General features: G+C 37.5%; 2 protein-coding genes across 2 annotated transcripts in view; one reads left to right on the top strand and one right to left on the bottom strand.

Annotated features, from left to right (window-relative positions):
• Trappc3l (trafficking protein particle complex subunit 3L) overlaps positions 1 to 2,769 on the bottom strand; it is a 43,967-nt gene extending 41,198 nt beyond the window's left edge. The window contains exon 1 of the mRNA XM_090337679.1: positions 2,649 to 2,769. Coding sequence (XP_090193805.1) covers positions 2,649 to 2,690 — 42 coding nt within the window. The 5' untranslated portion in view covers positions 2,691 to 2,769. The remainder of the gene's footprint in view (positions 1 to 2,648) is intronic.
• Positions 2,770 to 12,709: 9,940 nt separating this feature from the next.
• Calhm4 (calcium homeostasis modulator family member 4) lies at positions 12,710 to 17,293 on the top strand. The gene is made up of 2 exons (XM_090337677.1): positions 12,710 to 13,267; positions 16,904 to 17,293. The coding sequence occupies exons 1-2, from the start codon at positions 12,710 to 12,712 to the stop codon at positions 17,291 to 17,293; spliced, it is 948 nt and encodes a 315-aa protein (XP_090193803.1).
• The last annotated feature ends 552 nt before the right edge of the window (positions 17,294 to 17,845 follow it).

Raw genomic sequence — 17,845 nt, 5'->3', positions numbered from 1 at the left:
TCAGAGCCTGAGCACTGTCCTTGGACTTTCTCAAGGCTAGAGGCTAGAGCTCTACCACTTGAGCTTTAGCACCACTTCCGGCTTTTTTCTATGTATGTGGTATGGAGGAATCGAACCTGGGCCTCTGTGCATGCTAGGCAAGCACTCTATCATTAGGCTTAACTCCCGGCCCGGTACAGTATTTATTATCACTAAATAACTTTAAAGAAACAGAATCTATATATTATTTAGCAACATGGAGATCAATCATGGAAAAAATATAAATCATATCATTGATACATATTATATAGTCATTCATACTATGTATTGATAGGTAATATATGCAATTAAGACACAGAAAACTGAAAACACTAATGTTTTAGTAGGAAATAAAGGACATAAGAATAATGTATTATTAAACATAATTATAAGGATTATCAGCATCAATTTTTAAATTATTTTATCATCAGAGTGATGTATAGAGGGGTTACATTTACAATCTTTCTTTCCTTTCTTTCTTTCTTTCTTTCTTTCTTTCTTTCTTTCTTTCTTTCTTTCTTTCTTTCTTTTGTCAGACATGGGACTTGAATTCTGGGCCAGGGTGCTGTCCAAGAACTCTTCAGCTCAAGGCTACTGCCCTACTTGAGCCACAGCGCCACTGCCAGTTTTGTAGTGGTTAATTGGAGAGAAGAGTCTCATGGACTGCAGTGTTCAGGCTGGCTTTAAACCGCAACCCTCGGATCTCAGCCTAGCTAGGATTACAGGTGTGAGCCACCGCATCCAGCTGTTGGATTTACAATCTTTTTTCTTTTTCTTTATTGGCAGGGTAATGTATAGAGGGGTTATAGTTACATTCTCCAGGTAGTAGGTGCATTACTTCTCACACATGGATACCCCTTCTCATGTTTTTGTCCACATTTCCCTCCCCCCTACAATCTTAAGGTAGTGACTACATTACTTCCTGAACATTGTTACCCCTTCCCATGCTTGTCCCCACTTTCCCTCCCTTCACCCCCTTTTGCTGTAGAGTACATTTCCAACATATTGTCTTGTGAATATCGCTGTTCCACTGGTTCTTCTTTGTCCTTTGTTCTCATCGTCTTATTTTTCCCCTTCCCTTCCCTGATTCAAATCAACAAATACAGTATTCAATTTTATTTCTGTTCTTACCCTTTCGGAGAACTTAATCCTAGATGGCAAGAAATGCTTATAAATTACAAATAAATCTCTAATATGAAGGAGCCACTGCAGAAAATGTAGTGCTGCTTTGTGTCAACACCACAGAATAAAAATAAGCAAAGCTTACTTCAGACAGACAGACAGAAGGAGAGAGAGAGAGAGAGAGAGAGAGAGAGAGAGAGAGAGAGAGAGAGAAAGACAGACAGACAGACAGACAGACAGAGACAGAGAGACAGAGACAGAGACAGAGGAGAAGACTTTATTTGTTAACACTAGTAGTACAAATTACGAAAAAGAAAAATAATGCTCTATCAACACAACATAGCTTCATCATTGTGCCCAATTGTATTTTAGGCCACACAAATAGTCTCTCTCCCTCTCCTCATCCTTTTTATTTCTATCTCTAGCCCCTCTTCTCTACACTGTCTCTCAGTGTACTAATGTACTTCTAAAATTCAAGTTTTTCATCCATAAAACTCCATTTTCTTCATTCATTCTCACAATCACAGGTTGTGGCTCAAACCACATATCCTTTCGGGTCTCAAATTTCAAGAAATATAAACCTGAAATTATCTTTAGAGTTTTCAAAACAATAAAAAATCATCACTTTCACATGTGAAAATAGCAGCATACTATTATTTGCAAAGGTTTTAGATAGCTCAGGATAAAAACGTTTTGATAAGTATGTATTAGGTAATTTATCTACAGTATGAACTATATGCTTTATGTTTTTAACATTTTGGAGCCCCTTAGAAAACAAGCCATGGTTTCAGGGTGCCGGCTAGAAGTGTCTGTAGACAATAGGAATCAGAGTGTGCCAACTAACCACCAAGTCCGAACTACCCAAGGCTGAAATTACTCAATTATTTCAAATGCCCATCAACCTCCTGAAATGATATAGTTTTTAAATGAACCACGATTGACATCTGCAATGTCTAATGGCTGAAATGATGAGATAAAAAATCTAAACTGAATCTGTGAAAAAGTTGATTTTTATAAATAACTCTCAATTTGAAATATTTAGGAAGGATAGTACAGAGGTTATGAACATATAGAAAACTGGGAATTATATTCTCATTACAATGTTTAGATAATCTTGACAATCATCCCTATTTAGTTTATCATATACTTGATTCTATGCATTTCATTTCCTACTTCATGTGCATGGAAGGCGAAGGATTGCCTTGTGTTTTCATATTTTCTATCAGAGACAGAAGGGAAAAATGACACCCTTATTTATGTAATTACTCAGAAAAGAAGACCTTGACATCTTTACCAAGAACTGGTTATTCTGTTAGAGTAGTGAGGGGGTAATTGTGACTACCCCCAGAGGGGTTATTGGTAATATCCCCACCCAACTTCTCTACCCAATTCAAATATTCTACTTGTAGCATCACCTTACAAAACAAATGGGAAGAAAAAAAAATCACACAACAAAACATTTCCTACAAAGTAGAAGGAAAAAAATCTCCTTTATAAAAAGACCTTACAATTTTGTGGTACTCTGGTCTTCTGGGGGTAGGGCGAGACATGGCGCTTGGTGAAGGATGTGGTCTGCCCTCTCTGCTCCTCTGTCTCACAGGTGCTTCCGTTTCTTCGTCCCTTCTTTTGCTTTTGCAAATTCTTCCTGGCTTGGAGACTAGACTGAGACTTTAGCACTGTACAGCTTCTGCACTCTGCTGAAGTGAAGAGGACAACAAAAATCAAGGACTGCAGAACTGTCCGGTCCGGACAGTTGCCCTGATGGAATGACCACTCCGCTTTGTGAGGATGAGAGGAAATTCAGACCCATGAAAGCTGATAGTGTGAAATCAGACCAGAAACACTAAAAATTCTTTAGCCCCAGGGAATTCAAGAGTGGTGTTTTGTTCACATGCCAAAGCATTGTTCTAAAATCACAAACAGAAACCCTCACAATCCAAGATAGATCTCAATGTTCGCATTATTTAGTCTTGTATCGATTTTTATATGAGTAAGAGAGGGAAGCAGCAATCTGGGTGGGTGCTAAATCCTGGGTTCAAACCTAATCAACAACTTACCTGGATATCACGTTGACCTGGTACGATTACAATATTCAAATGTATCTGTTATTTGCTTCCTTCTTCCTAAGTAGCAATCAGTAATTTTAAAGAGTGATAAATGGGTGAATTGCTTCTTTTGCAGAACTGTTGCTCAAATGGGTGCTCTATAATTTAATAATGTATAATGATTCTGGCAGAGAAAGTAAGCCCTGAGCTTTCCTTTGAAGGTTCTGTTTATTTATGCAGAAGTATAGATATTTAAAGTTTAAACAAGAAATCTCATCCTGACAACTGCAGGATCAAAGCCATTTCAAAAATAGAAGCATAAAACTCAGTTTAGGAAAGTAATTTGCTACTTTTGACAGCTTGAGACCATTGTTTTCCTTGCTCTGGTATCTTTTTCCTGTACAGTGACAGATGAGTATTTTGAAGACTGTGACATAGTTGAAAGCACCTGGGAGGAAGGGGAGTGCACAGGTTAAGTTGTTCTTCTTTCCCATTACTGGCCACATGGCCTTGGGTAAGCCACTTTATTGCTCTGAGCTCTGTTTCCACATCTGGGAAATGGCAATAGTAATACCTACCTCACAGAATAATTGTGACTATCAAAGAGACGATATGTTCTATAAAACACATTGTAATGCACTGTATAAAAACTAATTACTACAGGTTGTTCTTATGAGTGAATATCCAGAATACAATTCTACAAGATTCAAGGCATTTCTATCAGTGCCCACATGTTCCATGGTACCATGCTCTCTGGAAAATCCATTTTTTACTGGGTTGCAGAAGTATGGAGGACTTCTCAATAGTGGATTAATAAAATCTTATATTTATATAACCTTTATAGTTGACAACTTGGCTTTCATTCGTCTCCTTTCATCTTTTATTTTCCTGCCAGTTTGGGGATTGAAGTCAAAGCCTGAGCACTGTCCTTGGGCTTTCCTCAAGGCTAGCACTCTACCAACTCTACCACTTGAGCCATGGCACCATTTCCCACTTTTCTATGTATGTGGTACCCAGGAATTGAACCCGGGTCTTCATGCATACTAGGGCAAGCACTCTACCACTAGGCCAAACTCCAGGGCCCTTTTCCTCTCATCTTAATTTCAACTATAGTCTGAGAAGTAAATATTACTGTAATAATGGACATCTCAAAGTCTAGGTATATGAAAGTAGAAAGACTCAGACGTTTGTTCAAGAATATCTGGGTGGTGTGTACCAAATATATTTGAGCTAAACTTGCTGATTCCAAAGTTTAAGTCCTTATTTTAACTGTGGTAGAGCAAAATATTTTAGAAGCAGACTTACAAAGCCTACTAAAATGCAGTTGGCAGCCTGTTTCAGAGCTGTTGTGGGGGTAGGGGATGGAATTTAGAGCACTGGGTGAAAGAGTCTGAAAACCACAAAAAAGGCATTTATGCACGGAGTGAGAGGGGATGGGGTACTAGGTGGAGATAGAAAACTCTAATGCCTGTCAAATCAGTGATGCTGTGAGAATCTGCAGTGTCATGGATACATTTGAAAGGGTGAATTCTTCCTCCAGATTGGCAAGGCTCTCTCCCTACCCATCTGCCCTCCAGATGGGAGGAAGGCCTTAGAGAAAGGGGCTGAGTCCCTAAACAGCACACAGTCTGCTCAGGACAGCCTGAGTGATTTCCCGGGCGATGCTCTCTCACTTACTCATCTCATACAGTGAAAACTATGGCTTTCAGCACCTCAGTAAGCTCTTTGTCCCCCAGAATCCTTCTTTCCAGGTAAAATCATCCTCACTTCATGAAAGAAAGCAAGGCAGTGATCTACAGTATATTGTTTCAAGCAAGTAAATGATTCCAGACATGTGAATGGTTTGCATGAAGATGGCAGAGAACAACAATCATTTCTAGCTACTCTACTATCTGGTGCACAGAAAACCTGATTTTAATGTTTGTATTCATCTGATTTCCTTGTATGGGTGCACGGATGACTCTGCCCAATGTTCAGATACCATTTTCTTTATCCAGATGCTGGTTTGTGCTCAGAGAATGGACTAGTGTCGGTGAAGCCACCGAGGAGCACAGGTTGGTTGTACTGGAGACAGCACAACAGGGAGTTCTCTTTAACAGAAAGACAACTTGGCTATAAAGTCTACTGTCATCTGAATGTCTTCTAAAATTCCATCTAACATACACTTCACACACACACACACACACACACACACACACACACACACACACACACAGAGGACGGAGCCTTATAAAAGAGCTGGAGGAACTCACTCAGGACTCTCTCTCTTTTTTCCCTTGTAGGACTTAGCTTTAAGGTGCTCTCTTGGAGTCTAAATGATCCCTTCCCACCTACTAATGTTGATCTTGGATTTCCAAGCTTCCAGAACTATAAGAGGTAAATTTCTGTTCTTTATAAATCATCTAGCTTAGGCTATTTACAGAAAAAAAATTAGCATCACAGAAAGACTAAGATGAAGCACAAAAGAAAACTGACAACTCACAGAGGCAATAAATCATAGTCATTGTCAAGCTGTACACTGATACTGAAGGCGGAGCAATTCTTTCAACAGGAGACAAAATGAATACATTTTTTTTATTTTTTAAAAGAATTTATTAACGATTTTTACATGATATTTTAAATGACAAGTTTAACATACAAGTGTTCAAGGAGGGAATCTCTACTTACAATCACTGGGACTTAGTATTTAGAATTTAATCACAATTAGGCTAATTAATTTATGAAAGAAAACATTATGTCTATAGAGTCATAGGTTTTTATGTCTATATAGTTCAAAATGAATACAATTTTGTCACCAATAAATTCCTTTACAGAAATAACTTGACAATCCAATACAGGCATTTATGTAGTCAGTGCTCTATCCTTTTTCTACATAGCTACCAGAAAGCATGATCTAGAATTTCCTTCCCTACTTTTTTTTTTACCTCAACCCTAATTAATTAGATTTTAAAATATCAGTTTGCAATCATAAGGAAGGATGCAGAACTTACTACCAAGATTTACGGAATGTGTTGCTGCATTCACCTCAGGCTTTGTTTTTTTTAATATTTTTTATTGTAATTAATAAAAGGGTTACATGATATTTGCCAGATAGAAGGTGCATTAATTCACATATATTGATACCCTTTCACATGTCTTGGTCCCCATTACCTGCCCCTCCACCCCCCCATCTTGGTTTTCCCCCCTTCCCTATCCAATTTCAAATAACCAAATACAAATGAATCCAATATATCAGATAACAAAGTGAGATACTGTAACAATATGTGATAACCAAGGGACAGCAAAAGAGATGAGAGATAACATAGTACATTAAGGACAACAATCATTCATTATATGGCTTTTGTTTCAATATCCTGGAGGTCCTTTCAATTAGCTTCATACTATATGGCCTTATGTATAAAGGTTTTTCTCTATTGCAGATCTCTGCTAGTAGAGCCCAAGGTTTCTACTGATTATGACAAATGAGAGAAACCATTGAGCCTAAGTTCCTTTGAGTCTGGTTTACTTCACTTAATATGATTTTTTCTAAGACTTTCCATTTCCTAACAAATGGGGTGATGTCGTTTTTTCTGACAGCAGCATAGAATTCCATTGTGCACAAATACCACATCTTGTTGATCCACTCATCAACTGAGGGACATCTAGGTTGGTTCCATATCTTTGCTATGGTAAATAGTGCTGCAATGAACATTGTTGTGCTGGTGGATTTAGTATGCCCTTGTTTCTGGATGGTTGGGTAAATGCCAAGTAGTGGAATTGCTGGGTCATAGGGGAGCTCTATGTTTAGTCTTTTGAGGAACTGCCATACTGCTTTCCATAGTGGTTGAACGAGTTTGCACTCCCACCAACAGTGTAGTAGTGATCCCTCCTGGCCACATCCCCTCCAGCATCTGTTGTTATTCGTTTTCCTGATCCTGGCCATTCTAACTGGAGTGAGGTGGAATCTTAGAGTTGTTTTGATTTGCATTTCTTTTATGACCAGAGATGTTGAGCATTTCTTCATGTGTCTATAGGCCATTTTTGTTTCTTCTTCAGAGAAGACTCTCTTTAACTCTTTGGCCCATCTTCTAATGGGATGGTTGTTACTTTGGAGATTAGTTTTGGAGTGATTCAATTTTTTGAGCTGTTGATATATTTTAGATATGAGGCCTTTGTCCGTTGTTTGTTTGGTGTTTGGTTGGTTCTCCCACTCTGTAGGCTTCCTAATTAATTTACTAGCTATGTCCTTTGCCATACAAAAGCTCTTCAGTTTAATGCAGTCCCACTTATCCAGCCTTTCTCTGATTTGTTGTGATTCTTGGTCCTTATTAAGAAAGTTTCGACCTGTGCCAAGGAGGCTTAGTGTATCTCCTATTCCTTCTTGTAAAGTTTTCAGTGCGTCAGCTTTTACCTCCAGGTCTTTGATCCATTTGGAGTTAATTCTAGTGCAGGGTGACAAAGAAGTATCCAACTTTAGTTTTCTGCAGGTGCTTAACCAGTTCTGCCAGCACAACTTGTTGAAGAGGCTGTCTTTCTTCCATTCTATTTTTTTGGCTCCCTTGTCAAAGATTAGGTGGCTATAGGTCTGTGGTTTAATATCTGGGTCCTCAGTTCTATTCCATTGGTCTTCAGGTCTGTTCTTGTGCCAGTACCAAGCTGTTTTGATAATTATAGCTCTGTAATAGAGTCTAAAGTTTGTTATTGAAATTCCTCCGGCCCTGTTCTTTCTGCTAAGAAGTGTTTTTGCTATACGGGGTCTTTTATTATTCCATATGAAATTTTGGATTGCCTCTTCTATTTCTTTAAAGAATGACATTGGGATATTGATGGGTATTGCGTTGAATTTGTAGATAGCCCTTGGCAAGATTGTCATTTTCACAATGTTGATTCTTCCAATCCAGGAGCACGGGAGGTTTTTCCATTTCCTTAGTTCTGCTTTAATTTCCTTTTTTTAGGGTTTTAAAGTTTTCATCAAAAAGTCCTTTACATTCTTAGTTAAGCTAATTCCTAGGTACTTTATTTTCTTTGAGGCTATTGCTAAAGGAGTTGTTTTCCTGATTATTGCCTCGTTCCTCTCACTGTTGGATTATCCAGAGAGTGTGGCACCATGGAACATGTGGGCACTGATAGAAATGCCTTGAATCTTGTAGAATTGTATTCTGGATATTCACTCATAAGAATAACCTGTAGTAATTAGTTTTAAGCAATAAAATAAGGCTGAAATAGCAAAAACATCTTGCAACTATCTTAGATCAAATGTTTGTCTTATCAATAGTTCAGATCTCTATATTTACCATTCTTATGCATGATGGGAGTAATCAAAAAAATTCTGTTACTGTTTATAAAACTATGAAATATTCCTTAACACGATAGTATCATAAGGCACATCTCCTACTGTGTAATTCTTTCAAAGTTATTTGCCAAATTCACTCATATCCATATATGCCACTGTAGAACATTTTTTGTTTACTATTTAAGATTTTCTTCATATAGTGGTACAGAGGAGTTTTGCTTTAGCGTTTATACACTGCATCTCCATCGGTCACCCTTCTCATCATTCTCTCCTTCCACTTCTCCCTTTCCATACCAATCTCATCCATGTTCACATATGTATTCGAATGGTCTGACCACATTCATCTACCTTCCCTCTCTCGGTTTGCTCCTTTCTCTACCACTAGCACCTACCATAGGTCAAGACATGTTTCAATTTTTCTACTATTCTCTTTTTTTAAAACAGCCTGATAATTTTTCCAAAGTGTTACACAAGGGAATCTCATTCCTAGATAGACTATATTTAGTTTGATTATCTGTCTATCTATCTATCTATCTATCTATCTATCTATCTATCTATCTATCTACCTATCTATCGGAGAAACCATGAAACACTCACCCTCCCTCCTTCTGAATCTAAATTACTTTAGTCAATATGTTTTCTAGATTCAGCAATTTCTCTGTCAATGGAATAATTTCATTCTTCCTGACAGGTGAATAAAATCCCATTGTGTATGTGTTAACATATGTTTGTGCATATCACATTCTCTTGACCCAGATGTAGAGCCTCTTCAATGAGCTGGGCTACCATAAACAGCGCTGCAACAATCAAGAGAGTGCAGATGTCTCTAGTATGTCTTGACTTTCATTTGAGTAAAAGTTATGCAACCACTTGACCGGCAGCACCACTTCCGATTTTTTCTGTATATATGGTACCAAGGAATCGAACCAGGGTCTTCGTGGATGCTAGGATGCATTCTACCACTAGGCCAAACTCTCGGCCCCCAATATGATGATTTTTTAATCACTTTGTGGGTGAGTTGAAGCCAGCTTTGGCTGAGGTGGTTAAAATATATGTCAGATTATCTGGATCTCTCTTGCTTCTTCCATTATCTGAAGGGTATCCTGTGAAATTTCTTTACACTCAGATCTTCCCATCTGTAAAACACTCAGGTCACTATTCATACTACATGATGCTGTTATTGGGGGGATTAAATGAAATAAATTTCTTAAGAACAGTGGGTAGCATGGAGTCAGCATTAAGTAACTTTTATTTATTGACAATTCTTCTTATGACTGTTGACTTATCTAGTCTCATTTCTAGTACTACCTTGATTTTCTCCACCCTCCTTTTATTTGTTTACTGTCTCCTTTCTTGCTATTTCCTTTTTATTTCCTCTATTTCTGAATAATCTATATGCAGTATGTCTGTTCTTGTAGACATTATACTTAAAATTTCTATGGTTTTATTGGTATGAAATTGATGTGTAGTTTGATAAATTTATATATATATATATTTATATATATTTATCCAGACATATATAATTAATATTTCTGTTACTCTGTTCATATTTTCTCAGATTATATGTTTGTCAGTTGGCATCCATCAACTACAGGGGAAAATAATAACCAAGTTATTTATAATTTTCCCTCTGGTCCAAAACTCTTCTACTAAATGTTCTACCTAAATTTCACATACTGCGCCAATAGTTCTCTTCCTTGGATCAGCCCATGGTCAGATTGCAGACACATACAGACAGTCTCTACTCCCCAGAGCCCATTGGAATTACTTACTAGACAATCCCAAATGTTTCTCCTGCCTCATATTTCCTTTTCTATAGATACCCCAATAAAAGCTTTAACCTTGGCTTTCTTTTCCTTCTCTGTCTCCTGGATGAACCTGGTGTTTCCTTATATGACTGCACATAGCATGGCTTGACCCTAAGTCTTGAGGAAAGATAACTCATAATTTTTTTTCTTTCAAAAGTATTTCCTTTTTTGTTGTTACATTCATAAATTCAAATCCTGTGTTCATACTTGATAAAATACCCAGGAGTTTAATCATGTTTCTTTGTCATCCCTTTCTTATTCTCTGGGCAAGCACTGGTCTGCTTATGTTTTAATAGAAATTTATATAAACAGAATTGTACATTGCATATTTTCCTTTTCTGAATCATTTCACTTTTAATTATTACTATTTAATTACTATTATATTTATTTATTATTACTGTGGAATATATATAATAATTCATTACACTAAATTTCATTTTTGAATTGTATTCTAGTGTATAAAAATGCAATATTTGATTCATTCAGTGATGGACTTCAGATTACTTCTTATGAAGATTTTTTGTTTGGATATTTCGGTACATGTTTTCATGTAGACATGTGCTTTTGTTCTCCTGTACAAGTAACCAGGAAATGAATGTGTCCCATGGCTGATATATGATTTTTATGAAAAATAACAATTTTCCAAAGCAGGTTGTCTCCATTGACATTCCCACCACCAGTCTATGAAAATGTTGTTCTGCTTGCAATCAACAAGAAAATATTGTTCTGCATTCTATCAATATCTGGTTGATTTTAAATTTAAGCCCACTAGTGGACATGTATTGCCTTAGTTGCATCTTTGGAAATAAAAAAAAGTTGTTTCTATAGTGAACAATTACATAATGACTTGAAATATCAGATTGCTTTCATTATCTTTTTTTTTTTTTTTTTTTTTACCAGTTCTGGGCTTGAGCTCAGGGCCTGAGCACTGTCCGTGGACTTTCTCAAGGCTAGAGCTCTACCACTTGAGCCTCAGCACCACTTCCGGCTTTTTGCTATGTATGTGGTACCAAGGAGTTGAACCTGGGTCTTTGTCCATGCTAGGCAAGCACTCTACCACTAGGCCAAACTCCAGACCCACTCATTATCTTTTGATCTCATGTCTTTCCTGAGCTCATTCATCTTTATTGAAAAATATGCATTAGTAATCTTAATGAGATGGTAGGAGGTAAATTCCCTTCCTTTTCTGTGGTTTTTCCTTTGCTTTTTCTCCAGTGGTAGTTTAGCTTAGTATCATCAAGATACTGTCTCCTAGTCCATATAGTTACTGAGGAGAAGACTACTCTAGACTATTGTCATTATCTTTGAATTTATCTATCCTTTCTTTCTGGTAGCTCTTTTTTTTTTTTAACTCTGGAGGTTTACTGACACATCTAGGTGTAAATTTAGCTTTAACTACACTTCCCACAATAACTGACATTCTTCTAATGTGAAAACTTTTGATTCTGCTCTCAGTTATTGTTCTTCTTTGCTTGCCTTTTTATCCACTGCAACTCTTATTAGATAGATTGTGGGGGTTGCTTAATCTGCCTGGCATTTCCATTATCTGATCTTTTATAATACATTATTTCTTCTTGTGTTGAGTTTTGGATATCTCAGTTCAGTGGAACTATTCCATTGGAAGGATGGAGAAATGTCTTAACCAAGTTTAGAACAGTTCAGGTAGAAGTTAGGTAATAACAATTAACTAATTAAATAAACATCAAGATATCTTAGATATTTGATCATTTCATTCTTGTTTATAGATATCTCTCTTTATTAAAATTAAATACCATGTGTTATATAACCACAGATAAAATTACCACTTAACTTTTAAAGCTACAAATCAACATTCCATGAACAGATTTTAAATTTTATGCAAAGTTAGAATGTTTTTTGTTGTGACTTCATAACAAAACTTGTGCTCTTTTGGAAAATCTGTCAGAATCTTTTGGCAGAACCCTTAGGTTATGGGCTTTCCATCTAACTCAAGATTTATTGAATAGTTGATCATTTTCATTATATGGTATCTTGTAATTTTATGGTTTACTACACAGATAAGAATGTTTGTATTTTGCTTCCTGGGCTGTATTTGTTGGCACTTAGTATTTTGTGTTGTACAAAACAGCATAGAGAAAGATGGAGGAAGTTTGCTTTGTAAGTAAGCTTTGCTCTTTTATTTTTATTTTTTTAATTAGGAAAACCAACTCCAATTTCCCTCTTTATTCATACCAAATAAGAGCTGCAATCCCCACAATTTCTCCTAGCTATCCTCTAGCGTGAATTTACTAGCTCAGTGCTCACAAAATAAACAAGGAAAGATGCTAGAATCTTTTAAACATGGAAGCATGTTGTGTTACATGACACAACCAGTTAAACCAGTAAGAGCCCATAAAATAGTTACAGCGGATAGAGTGTAAAGATCAGAAAGGGCCACCAGCTGATTTGTGCCAGAGCCTGTCAGGATGAGCCCATCTCTCAACAACATTGTGTCTTCTCTGCAGAGAAGTGGACCATTGATCAATTCTTTGATTGTGGCTTTGACAATCAGCGGACAACACCTCTGCTCCTCTTCCACTTTCACATGTCCTTGTCAGGTGGGGAAAAATTTCTATTACGGTTCTGCCTTTCTTATGTTTCCTGCCTTGATCCTTCTGATTGCTGGATATGCTCTGAGAAACCAAACGTGGACCCTAACCAGTGAATACTGCTGCAGCTGTGGCCCTTCATACCGGACAATCAGCCCCCGGGAGCAAAGGCTGGCTTGCCTCCGGTTCTTCAGCATCACTGGAAGGGCACTCGTGGCCCCATTAACGTGGCTGGCGGTGACCCTGCTACGAGGAACCTCTTATGAGTGCGCAGCAAGTGAGTTTGCATCTGTCGACCATTACCCAGAGTTCGAAAATGTCACTGAGAGCAAAAGAGAAGAGCTACTAGCTGGATTTCCGTGCTACAGCTCAGCTCCTATTGATGTGAGTCTAGCAAGAGATGAAGTAACTCTCCAGCATAGATTCCAGTCACAGGTATGTTTTTTTATTTTTATGTTTCCCGCCACACCAACTCCGTAGTTATTACAGCCACTGGGAACACTCTTATTGCTACTCATTTTTTTTATTGTCTGATAAAAGAACAAGAAGTAGATATAGGACTGATCAAAAATGAAGTGTGCTGAACAGCTACATAGGTGAGATTTAGGAAGTTGGGCTGTGGAATCAGCTGAGCTGGGTTTGTCTTGCTCTACCACTTTTTGAGTTAGTTACAGAACTTGCCCATTTTCCTTAGTTGTAAACTAGGGGTATTAATAGTATCTGCTGCACAGAGTTGTTATAAAGAATAAATGAGTGAACATTTAAAGTGTTCAATGCTCAGCCTAGAATCTATATTAAAAGTAACAAACTTTAAACACTATTCGAAATATTAATACTAGGTTACTAAATCCAGTCTTTCTGCATATTTATTATTACACACACATATTTGTATATACTAAAACCTCATGATAAGAAGCTGAATTGTGACCTAAAAGTCCCCAGTGATGGTTCTAAATCCAGTCAATGCACAGGTATGTAATAGGGAATAGCACAGAATGACAGGAAATTTTAACAGACTAAAGTTTAGAAGTACAACTTTGCATTTTGTTATTCAGAGACAGAGCCACTGAGTCTAATTAGTTTCTCCAATGGATCTGGAGAAAAACATATTTTCAAACCACTGCAATATAGTTAAAATGTGTTAACTTTAAATTACCTATTGCAAAACATACATTAAAAAGTGGGATAATTACAAACTCAAATATATTAGTTTAGTTTAAAAATATAATACATAGAAGAAAAAAATTCTTAAGATCAAAGTAAAATATTTAGTGTACACACTAATTCTAATTTTAAAAGTATGAGATTTGATTAACACTATTGGTTCATTTTTTTGGTTTGTGGTAACAAAATTTACTTTTTAGATATTTGTCATATTCATTACTATGCACATTTTTCATATGCTAACTTTAATCCTTGTAATATCGAGAGATACAAACTCTATTTTTGCAGGTGAATAAATAAAGTTCAAAAGGTTATATAATTTGTAGATGTTCATGTAACTACTAAATAGCATCAAAATAGCCAAAGATTTCCAGGCACTGGTAGCCCACATCTGTAATCCTAGCCACTCGGGAGGCTGAAATGAAGGACTGTAGTTCAAAACCAGCCCTGGCAGGAAACTCCCTAAGACTCTTATCTCCAGTAAACTACTTGTGCTGTCTGTGGCTCAAGTGGTAAAACGATTGCCTTGAGCAAGAGAAGCTCAGGGACAGTGCACAGGCACAGAGTTCTTAAGCCCCAGGATGCCCCCTAAAAAAAATTAAAAGCAGTAGAAGATCATATTTTACCTGGCTGCCTTCTATAATCACTGAGCATTAGTCTGCTTTCCATTAAATTAGTTTATTTCCCTTTCATTGTGATTCTCCAGGTGCTATTTGTACTCATATAAACATGATCACATTTTCTTTGGCATATTCATTTCTCTCCCCTTTCAGGCTTAACGAGATAAGTCCTCACTTCAATCTCCATCACCCAGCACTAGCTATCAAGGTAGTGAGAGGTCAATCTAGAGATGAATAAATAATATCGTCGGTGACTATATGGTTGAGATTGCCTTTCCTCCATTATGCTGTCTTTTAATTGAGTTAAATTCCGTCCAATATGACTTCGTAGGTTTTAACACCTAGAGAATGCAACTATTTCAGAGTGCACACCCAGGCTTGCTGGTGAATAGAAATATGTCAACGATGCCTTCTCTGCCTAGATTGTGGATACACACTGTCAACTTTCCTGAATGTATGAAGCTGTCTTCTTTACATGCAAATTGATCATATTAAGTGAAGTAAGCCAGACTCAAAGGAACTTAGGCTCTCCTAGCAGAGATCTGCAATAGAGCAAAACCTTGATACAAAAGGCCATATAGTAGGATGCTAAATGAAAGGATCTCTAGGACATAGAAACATAAGCCATATAATGAATGATTGTTGTTCTTAAGGTACTGTTATCTCTCATCTCTTTTGCTGTCCCTTGGTTATCTCATATTGTTACAGTATCTCACTTCGTTACCTGATATATTGGCTATATTTGTATTTGGTTATTTGAAATTGGATAGGGAACGGGGAAAACATGATGAGGGGTGGGGGTGGGGGGGAGGGAAATGGGGACCAAGACATGTGAAAGGGTATCAATGTATGGGAATTAATGTACCATCTATCTGGCAAATATCATGTAACCCTTCTATTAATTACAATAAAAAATTTATAAAAAAATAAAAGAAAATACTTCTAAGACTAGAAAACATTTATGTCCTCTTTAAAAGCAAGAAGACACTCAAAACCTAGTCTATTTGGGGCCTGGAGTTTGGCCTAGTGGTAAGAGTGCTTGCCTAGCATGCATGAAGACCAGGGTTCAATTCCTTGGTACCACATATATAGAAAAAGGCTGGAAATGGTGCTGTGGCTCCAGTGGTAGAGCGCTAGCCTTGAGAAAGCCCAAGGACAGTGCTCAGGGTTCAAAGCCCAGGACTGGCAAAAAACAACAAAACAAAACAAAACAAAACAAAACCTAGTCTATTTTTAAAAGATCACTATCAATTACTGTGACTATAATATCAATAATCCATTTGGTGAAACACAAGTCCCACTCACTGATTTATTTGGCTGCAAAAGAATGAGGAAAGAGCAATGCAGGAAGAAGTATCAATAAATGCTGCTTGGCGGGTTATGGAAGACATCTGGGAGGTTAACATTATTAGACAATCACACCATCATTGTCATCACTATCATTAGTAAATATTTACAAAGCCCCCAAAGAATGTATGGGCCTATACTTGATGACTGATAAGTAAGGTTGAGCTATAAGAAAAAGCCAGTGTTTATGTATTTTAGGTAAGGTTAATTGGTGGATTATAGTTTCAACCACTGTAAGGACAGTTCAAATTCCATGTTCAAATTCCTTAGTAATCTGAAAGCCAGGGGATGTGGCTTGACTTATCCTTCTATCAGCATACTTTCTGTAACACAAGCAGCATTTCATTAATACATTAAAGAGTCTGGGGGCGGGGGAGAAGGCACTAAGCTGGGCCATGTCTCATGCCTGTAATCCTAGCTACTCAGGAGGCTGAGATCTGAGGATCAAGGTTCAAAGCCAGCCCAGGCACAAAAGAACCTGAGACTCTATCTCCAATTAACCTCTAGAAAACAGGGAAGTGGGGCTTGGCTCCAGGGATAGGGCGGTAGCTTTGAGCTGAAGAGCTCAGGGAAAGCGCTCAGGACTAGTTCAAGCCCCATGACCCATACACAAACAAAGAAACAAAAACAAAAACAAGGCACTAATCTACATTTTAGTTTTTGTTAGGAATGCATGTTACCATGGCTGTTTCTCAATTCTTGATACACTTGTTGGTTGTTTTTTTTGTTTTTTTTCTTTTTTTATTAAAGAATTTATTAACATTGATTTTTACATCATATTTCAAATGACATGTTAAACAAATGAGTGTTCAAGAAAGGAATCTGTATATACAATCACTGGCACTTAGTTTTTAGAACACAATCAAAATTAGGCTAAGGGCTTGTCTATCATAGATACATAGTCATTTATGTTTTTCTCTCCCCTAACGTTCCTGTGAAGATGCTGGGCTGGATTTTGATCACCTTGGCAACCATCGCATATCTAGTCTCCCGTTGTGTGGCGAGATGCTGTTCTCCACTCACACCTCTGCAACACCACTACTGGACCAACCACCTCCAAAACGAGCGAGAGCTCTTTGAACAAGCTGCAGAAGAGCACTCCCGGCTGGTCGTCAGGGGCCGCATTAAGAAACTGTTTGGTTTCATTCCTGGGAGTGAAGATGTCGAACACATCCGTATTCCTTCAAGTCAGGACTGGAGAGAGATCCAAGTGCCCAGTCTCCTGTGCATGGGTGATAGTCCTCAGGGCCAACACTATAGCTTCCTGGGAGACAAGGTGGTGGAGGATAAGGAGGAAGACAAACCAGAAGGAATTGAATTAAAACCTTGATCTGAGTGCCGTTCCCAGTGCAAGCTGTTTAATACACGATGGTGGAGTTTCTGTGCAGTCTCCTCTTCTTTTTTGTTCTCCCTTTGATAATTGTTTCTAAAAGCAAACATCAAAATACTATTTCCAAAATCAATTTATATGAATAACTATGCCAATCTATGTTTTTGAAATTTTATTTTGCCCTCGGATGCCTATTGTGTCATATTCAACTAATTAAAACAAGAGTTTTAAGCCCTATCAAAATTTGTATCATAGCTCGGTTATTAGCTGTATGAAGATGAACACTTCTGGGTGCCATGTTGTCATGGGTAACTGGCTTTATGGAGCAGTTGTGAAGATTAAGTGTAATATCATAAGCCAATTGTTTGTCACAGAGCCTTCCTAAAGTAAGTGCTAGTAAATGTCACTGTCTCCTCTCTCTCTTTTTTTTTTTTTTTTTTTTTTTTTTGCCAGTCCTGGGCTTGAGCTCAGGGCCTGAGCACTGTCCTTGGACTTTCTCAAGGCTAGAGCTCTACCACTTGAGCCTCAGCACCACTTCCAGCTTTTTTCTAT

Source organism: Megascapheus bottae, chromosome 8 (assembly GCF_031878675.1).
Source record: "Megascapheus bottae isolate mThoBot1 chromosome 8, mThoBot2.hap1, whole genome shotgun sequence".
Taxonomy (NCBI): Eukaryota; Metazoa; Chordata; class Mammalia; order Rodentia; family Geomyidae; genus Megascapheus; species Megascapheus bottae.
This window is presented reverse-complemented; position numbering and strand designations above follow the sequence as displayed.